The 8,874-nt window shown below is 36.4% G+C and overlaps 1 protein-coding gene across 1 annotated transcript; it reads left to right on the plus strand.

The window, feature by feature from the left end:
• Positions 1 to 401: 401 nt before the first annotated feature.
• On the plus strand, positions 402 to 6,650 carry ZEB1 (zinc finger E-box binding homeobox 1; the record flags this gene model as incomplete). Its single annotated transcript, XM_009083959.1, has 4 exons — positions 402 to 2,212; positions 3,974 to 4,154; positions 6,045 to 6,461; positions 6,505 to 6,650. Coding segments are annotated over 4 exons (2,555 nt in total), but the record flags the coding sequence as incomplete, so codon positions are not given.
• Positions 6,651 to 8,874: the final 2,224 nt, after the last annotated feature.

Genomic DNA, 8,874 nt, shown 5'->3' on the forward strand with positions numbered 1-8,874 from the left:
TTAGGTTAAATGTGATCACTTCCATTTTGAAGTAGTTTATGCAACTTCCAAAGTTTGTAGTGGTACTACTTGAATGGAGTTCAGTGAAATCTGTGATTGTCATATAGACAATTACTGAGGAATACTGGAGCACATTGTCATGTGGACTCCACCCTATATCTACTAGTGAATCACAAACTTATTGAAGGAGCTTTGGATCAGAGCTATAAATGGCATAATTACTGTTCAATTCACTGTATAATATTTTTTTCACTTAGGACTCAGAGATCATTTTGATGTATTGTTGCTAGTTGCTGTTGTTTGATAAATTTATGCTGTAACCTAGTAAACTGTTGTACATGCCTTTTTTCTTTTCTTTTCTTTTTTTCTTTTTCTTTTTTTTTTTTTTTTTTTGTCTTTAGGAGAGAAGCCATATGAGTGCCCAAACTGCAAGAAACGTTTTTCCCATTCTGGTTCATACAGTTCACACATAAGCAGTAAGAAGTGTATTGGTTTGATGCCAGTGAATGGTCGAGCCCGGTCAGGGCTCAAGACGTCTCAGTGCTCCTCCCCTTCCCTTTCTGCATCACCAGGTAGCCCAGCAAGACCACAGATACGACAAAAGATAGAAAATAAACCCTTGCAAGAACAGCTTCCTCTTAACCAAATTAAAACTGAACCTGTGGATTATGAATTCAAGCCCATAGTGGTTGCTTCAGGAATTAATTGTTCAACCCCTTTGCAGAATGGGGTTTTTAGTGGTGGTAGCCCCTTACAGGCAACCAGTTCTCCTCAGGGTGTGGTGCAAGCTGTTGTTCTACCAACAGTAGGTCTGGTGTCTCCCATAAGCATCAATTTAAGTGACATTCAAAACGTACTTAAAGTGGCAGTGGATGGTAATGTAATAAGGCAAGTACTGGAAAACAATCATGCTAATCTTGCGTCCAAAGAACAAGAAACAATCAACAATGCATCTATACAACAAGCTGGCCATTCCCTCATTTCAGCTATCAGTCTTCCTTTGGTTGACCAAGATGGGACAACCAAAATCATCATCAACTACAGCCTGGAGCAGCCAAGTCAACTTCAGGTTGTTCCACAGAATCTAAAAAAAGAAAACTCTGTTCCTGCAAATAGTTGCAAAAATGAAAAACTACCAGAAGATCTTACAGTGAAGTCTGAGAAAGATAAGAACTTTGAAGGAGAGACCAATGATAGCACTTGTCTTCTTTGTGATGACTGTCCAGGAGATCTTAATGCACTTCAAGAATTAAAGCACTATGAAACAAAAACTCCTCCTCAGCTTCCCCAGCCCAGTGGAACAGAAGCTGAGAAACCTGACTCCCCTGTCCCATCAGAAACTGGGGAGAACAACTTATCTCCTGGTCAGCCACCTTTAAAGAACCTTTTATCGCTCCTAAAAGCGTATTATGCATTAAATGCACAACCAAGCGCAGAAGAGCTTTCAAAAATAGCAGATTCTGTAAACCTACCACTGGATGTGGTAAAAAAGTGGTTTGAAAAAATGCAAGCTGGACAAATTTCTGTGCAGTCTTCTGGACCATCTTCTCCTGAAGAAGTTAAATTAAGCAGTCCCACAGATAATGATGATCAAGCAGCAACTACAAATGTGAGCAAACCCCAGAACAGCACAAATAATTCACAAAATCCTGTCAGTACAACAAAATCTCAGACTTTAGCAGGGGGATCAGCTCTGAATGGTTCACCCAGTAGCACGCCATCTCCATCGCCACTAAACCTTTCTTCATCAAGAATTTCACAGGGTTACACGTACACAGCAGAGGGTGTACAAGAAGAGCCACAAATCGAACCTCTTGACCTTTCGCTACCAAAGCAACATGGAGAACTGTTGGAAAGATCTACCATAACTAGTGTTTACCAGAACAGTGTTTATTCTGTCCAAGAAGAACCTTTGAACTTAACTTGTGCAAAAAAAGAACCACAGAAGGACAACAGTGTTACAGACTCTGATCCTATTGTAAATGTAATCCCACCAAGTGCCAATCCCATAAATATTGCTATACCTACAGTCACTGCCCAGTTACCTACAATTGTTGCCATTGCTGACCAGAACAGTGTTCCATGCTTGAGAGCTCTCGCTGCCAATAAGCAAACCATTTTGATTCCACAGGTGGCTTATACATACTCTACTACAGTTAATCCTGCAGTTCAAGAAACCCCACCAAAACAGATCCAAGCCAATGGAAATCAGGTACTTCAGTCCCTGTACTCCTGTGTGATGTATGTATGATGTTTTCAATCTGTATCCATGCTGAACTAACAGAAAACTAAGATAAATTAAATAAAAATATAAGCTATTGGGTTTATTCAGCTTCATTGTCAATGGGTAATAGATGTTGCTGTTAATCCCTCTGCAAAGCTAGTTTGCTCAGGCAGCTTGAGTCCAGGCTAAGAGAAACTGTTGTGCATGGACAACTCAGTTCTGCACCATGTTTGATCTTCTAGGACATTAGTGCTCACTGTTTCGAAGACAGTCTAATTCTGATCAGAAAGCAATATAAACCCATGGCCTCTGTCTTTTGCTGGCTCTGCATCTCCATTTTCTCCACATTCACTCTTTGGAAGTTTTGGCTACTCCTTTCACACTGCTCTGCTTCCTTGCCTTGCAGAGTAGCTGAATTTGTCCTACACCATAATGGCATTTTAAGCAAAATGTGGATTTGTTCTCAATTGAAAGACAGGCAGGTATTTATCTTTTTCATCTGCCATTCCTGCATCCTGCCCTGCTCCTCCCTGGGTGCATCCAGATGTGATCTGATCAGAGTCAGTTCTCCTGAGAAGTACCTGTGCACACAGAGGTAGGGACAGGGCAGATCAGAAAAGTGACTCATGTAAAGATTGAGCTTTTCTACTTAAATCTTAGAAATTGGCTGTTAGCATCTTATGCAGGCTTCTGTACTGCCAGAGACTGAGGAGCCTTGAAGAATTACAATGCTGCTTATAGACTAAAGTTTGTGAGACACACATTTGAAGGAGCTAACATGTACACTTCTATATTCAGATTTGATAATATGTGATAAAATCTGTGCATAGTGATACTGCTGATATCAGTAGAAAAGACTGTGCTTCTTACAGGTGAGCTTCAGTGCTTGAAATGCTTAGAAATAAAAATTATGATATTTTTAAAAACTGTTTGCTAATGAAACATGAACAAAAATTATGGTATTTTAAAAACTGTTTGCTAATGAAACATCTGAAATCCCACAAGTTTGGGGTTGAGTAGTATTTGTGGTAGTTTTATAAGGAAGAGGTCAGTCAACTATGTGAATTGGAGTGGTAACTAAAATAGCTTTTTGCAAAAACTTCAGCAAAAAAAATACAGTCTTCATGAAACCTGCAAGGCAGCAAAAGCAAAAATTATGGTATTTTAAAAACTGTTTGCTAATGAAACATCTGAAATCCCACAAGTTTGGGGTTGAGTAGTATTTGTGGTAGTTTTATAAGGAAGAGGTCAGTCAACTATGTGAATTGGAGTGGTAACTAAAATAGCTTTTTGCAAAAACTTCAGCAAAAAAAATACAGTCTTCATGAAACCTGCAAGGCAGCAAAAGGTGGGTGAGCAACTAGGTGGTGAATTTCCTCTTCCAACTTAGTGAGGTGCTTTATAGGTCTGTAATATTCTTATTCTTCCTAACATTGCATTTATTTTATGGACCTTAAAACATGATGTGCCAGTGTAGCTTAGACCTGGCCAACAGTCAGATTTGGATGTGATTAAAAGCAGTTGCAGTGAGAATTCTGTGTCTGTATGGTGGCAGGGACTGAAAAGCAGAATGATGCAGTGAGAGTTCTGGGGTTTTTTTTTCACTACAGAAGTCTAAACAGTTCTGTTTGGCTGTTTATGGAATTGAATGAAAAGAACAGTGCAGCTTCAGCTTGCATTTTAGAAATTGTGGTTGCATCAGTGAATTTTTTTTAATTGAACTCGACCTGTTTTGTAATTTTTCTGAAGGATGAAAGGCAAGACACTAGCTCAGAAGGAGTATCCAATGTAGAAGATCAAAATGATTCTGATTCAACACCCCCAAAGAAAAAGATGAGAAAGACAGAAAATGGGATGTATGCATGTGATTTATGTGACAAAATATTCCAGAAGAGCAGCTCATTATTGAGACATAAGTATGAACACACAGGTATGTACTAGGAAAAGACATTTCAGGTCATTATTTCTTTGATACTGTGTGATTGATAAGCTCAACTGGAATCCTGTTCTTGGACAGTGTAGGAAAGTCTAATAGTCACTCTTATTGCCTGTGGTCAGCTTTGGTTTGAAACCCATGTTTTGTGTATTTGTTTGATAGAACAGCAATTCTGTCTTTCTTTAAATTGGTAAGACCTAAACCCTAAACAGAAAAAGGGAAATTTTCCATCTAGCTTATGGATAATCATCTGTGAGCCACAGCCTGTAATTGAGGAGATATTACTTCTAATTTACCTTCACTGGTTATAAATTAGGAAAAATTTAAAATGTAAATTAGGAAAAAAGGATTGTGTATGTGTGAGATACTTCGCATGAAAGACAGTGTATCTATCTGCCATGAAGGATTTTCAAATTGAGCCACATTTGTAATGATCTGATGTTAACAGCTTCAGCTATTCATTAGACATAGAATCTAACCCCTAAAGAACACCCTTTTGGCTTTGATTTTTATTTTTAATTTCTCATAGTTGTTCCTTTTGGCTCCAGTTCTGGTATCTTTAGGGGTTTTTTAATAGCTTTTGCTCTCTTATTTCTTCAGTGATGTCTTAAAATAAAAACTTTTTTTATTGGTTAGGTGCCAAATATATATTGGTTTTTATATTATATATTTCTTTCCTGCTGGCTCTGTATCTTCTCTTTTTCCACATCCAGAAAATAAACTCTTTGGAACTTTTGGCTATTCTCCTCATGCTACTCTGCTTTCTTGGCTTGCAGAGTAGCTGAAATATATTACATTATATTACATTATACATTATATTTGTCCATGTTTTAATGTCATCTCATGTATAGAATTAAAAAGGTAACAAATTCTCTTTTCTCTTTACCACTTGATCAAGTTTCTCAAGTTGTATTCATTAAGCGTATCTATTTTCAGACCTTTCCTGTCCTGAAACTCTTTTAACTCCTCCTTTTCCTAACAAAATTGTTCTTTCCATTCTAGTTTTAAGTTAAATGCAGTATTCAAAATCATAGAATCACATAATCATTTAGGTTGGAAAAAGTCTTTAAGAACATTATCTCCAACTATTAACCCAGCACTGCCTAGTCCACCACTAAAATTATGTCCAAAAAATGCCACATCTACACATCCTTTAAATACCTCCAGGGATGATGATTCAAGCACTTCCCTGGGCTGCCTGTTCCAATGCTTGAAAACACTGTTTTGTGTAACAACTTTGCAGATGGAAATCAAAACAACACTGTTAGGCTCTTGGTAACGTTTATAAGCCACTCTAAAAACAAGACAAAGTGGAGAGAATACAGAGCAGAAAATTAACTGAGTGAAACAAAGCAGTTTTTTCTTGCCAATACATGTGTAGTCAGCAAGTTTTTTGTACGTAAGGTGTTTACCCCTGTCAACCTAGATTTTAGAATGATTTTCCCTTTACCTGTAACATGGAAGAAGATCTTGGTACACAAAAACCAACATAAAAGAATGGTTGGTTTTTAAATTACCATCAATATAGAAAAGTTTAAACAGTTTCGAGTCTAAATAGTTTGCTGCCAGAATCTTCTTTCTAATTTATATTTGCACTATTTTGTGCTAAAAGTTACAATCAAGAATGTTTGTCCTTCTATGATCATTTTTCCTTAAAACTCACAAATTACCCTTGCAATTGTGACAGTGTACCCTTGCACCCTCACCCTTTGGGCTCAGGTGAGTAACTCAGGCTGGTAATACATGGAGTAGAACATCTTGTTAAATAAAATTTAATAATTGTTGGCAACACATTGACCAACAGCATTTTATGATGAAAACCACAGTGTAAATTTTTAAAACTTCAACTACGAGATATCCAATTGATTGTGCTTTGTTTTGCAGGTAAAAGGCCTCACGAGTGTGGAATCTGTCAAAAAGCATTTAAACACAAACACCATTTGATCGAACACATGCGACTGCATTCTGGGGAAAAGCCCTACCAATGTGACAAATGTGGAAAACGTTTTTCACACTCAGGGTCTTACTCCCAACACATGAATCATCGTTACTCCTATTGCAAAAGAGAGGCAGAAGAACATGAGAGCAGGGAACAGGAGGAGATGGGCCCCGAGATCCTGAACAGCGAGCACGTGGTCGTCACGGCGTCTCCCCTGCAGATCGACTCAGATGAGAGAGAGAGTCTAACCAGGGAAGAAGAGGAATACAGTGAAAAAGAGGAAGAGGAGGAAGAAGAAAAAGACATAGAAGGACTTCAGGAAGAAAAGGAATGTAGGGAACTACAAGAAGTAGAAAACGAATGTAGGGAACTACAAGAAGTAGAAATGTAGGGAACTCCAAGAAGTAGAGGGTGAAGAAGAACGAGGAGAAGAAGAGGAAGAAGGGAAGACTGAAGGTAACAAGAGCGATGAAGCTGTAAACAAAGCAAGCAATGCAGAACCAGAAGTTCTACAAAATAATGGGCAGGTGTCAGAAGAAACTAACGAATAAAGCTTAAATGCTAGTTTTTTTCTATAAGGAAAAAAAGTTGGTAATGAAGTTGGTTCTATATTATACATGCTTTTCATGGAAACGCAGTAGCCTGCATACTGTGATTTCTGTTCACTACTGTGTAAAAAAATATATATATAAAAAAATGAAAAGGAAAAAAAAAAAAAAGAAATCCAGGTGTGCCTGAACCTCAAACTTAGTAATTTTTCACACAGTTTTCAAAGTTAGGAACAAGTTTATAACATGAAGCAGATTAGAAAAATACAGTGACTCTGGAAGCAAAGGTTTAACAGGTTGTAGGAAACCTGATTTATTAGACAAGCATCTGGCATTGTTTGTTTTATCAGTATTAATTTTCATTCTTAAGTTGATTCATTTTTAATCTGTACAATTGGGAGAGATTTATATGATTTTTTTTTTTTATGGTCAAACATTTCCTAAATCCACTTCAGTATTTTCTTATGTTTGAAAATGTGAGAACTTCTGCACTACAAAATTCCCTTTTGCAGAGACCTGTAATGCAGTTGCAAACAGTGCTTGGCTACCTTTGTGAATTCAACCTAGAAGGTAGCAGTTTATGACATTAGATGTTGTAGTAGAGCATATTATCATTTAAAGTGTATTGTTAGCCTTAAGAAAGCAGATGATAGAAGAACTGAAGTTTCTTACTCATGTGGTTAAAAATGTAGTTGAGAAGATTGTCGTTGAGTTCTGATTGCAGGGACTAACAGTGTTAATACTGGTAAGGACAGGAAAGTCGTCAAAAACAGTGTTTGTAATTGTGTTTTGAGTATGTAGTAACAATATGAAGGATATGATATGAAGCTTTGTATCTCCTTTGGCCTTATGCAAGACCTGTGTGCTGTAAGTGCCATTTATCAGTATTACCAAGGCTCTAAGCAGCCTTTATCCAATGTGTGGCCTACAATAACTAGCATTTGTTGATTTGTATCAAACTTCTAAACTGTTCATGGGGAAAAAAACACTCAGCCATCAGAGAAGTAAGAACACTGGTATATTTCATTATTTAATTATTTGGTGGTATTTTGGGTTAATACCTGACTTGCAGAATTTCTCTACAATAATTACAAGGGAAATTTTCTAATCTGCTTTATTGCTTTATTGGTTTACTTTAATTTCAGACACATACATGACATGTTACCTGACTCATAAGTATTTTCAAATGTTAGTTATTATGGACCCCATTTATTAACAATGTTAGCTGATTTTTACCTATCAGTATTATTTTATTTCTTTTAGTTTATAGATCTGTGCAACATTTTGTACTGTATGTCTTCAAACCTGGCAGTATTAATACCCTTCTTACTGACATATGTACCTTTTTAGTTTTAGAAAACTTTTATATTTATGTGTCTTATTTTTATATTTCTTTATTTATTACACAGTGTAGTGTATAATACTGTAGTTTGTATTAATACAATAATATATTTTAGTATGAAAATTTGGAAAGTTGATAAGATTTAAAGTAGAGATGCAATCGGTTCTCTTGCATTGAGATTTGATTTAACAGTGTTATGTTAACATTTATACTTGCCTTGGACTGTAGAACAGAAGAATTAAAATGGGAATGTATTAATTTTACAATTGCAATCAATTCATTTTCCCTTTACCCAGTTTTTAATATAAAGCTCTTAAATTTTGAAATTCACTGTGTGACTAATAGCATGATGCTCTGCAGTTTTATTAAGAGATTAGTCTAACCATAAAACTCTCATTTCCTTAGTAAGCCAAATTAGAATAATCTTATAAACAGTGTTGGGAACAATGTTTAACATTTTTGTGCCAATTTGTTCCTGTATTCATGTATGTATGTTACAAATCTGAAACTTCATTTTTAAGTTCCTTGTTACATCATGGTCATTTTCTAGTTTTTTACCAGACTCCCCATCTCACAATAAAATGCGTCAACAAGTCTGACTTACTGTCTTTATTCTGGTAATTTAGAAAATGGGTTCAAATGATTTCTCTGAGATGTTATTCAGACACAATTCCTGCTCCAGTTTTGGTAGGGAGAACAGAAGTGAAGGAAAGGTTTGACTATGTGCAGGCACAGGGTTTGCTACATTAGTCTATTGATTTGTTAGCAGAACAACTGAGTTTTCAAAAAGAACCATACGGTTTTGTGATTTATTTTTTTCCCCTCTATCTAATATACAGTGTAATCCTCTCTTTCAATAAGACTGCTTTGAAAGGAAGTGAGCCT

Source organism: Acanthisitta chloris, unplaced genomic scaffold (assembly GCF_000695815.1).
Source record: "Acanthisitta chloris isolate BGI_N310 unplaced genomic scaffold, ASM69581v1 scaffold19840, whole genome shotgun sequence".
Taxonomy (NCBI): Eukaryota; Metazoa; Chordata; class Aves; order Passeriformes; family Acanthisittidae; genus Acanthisitta; species Acanthisitta chloris.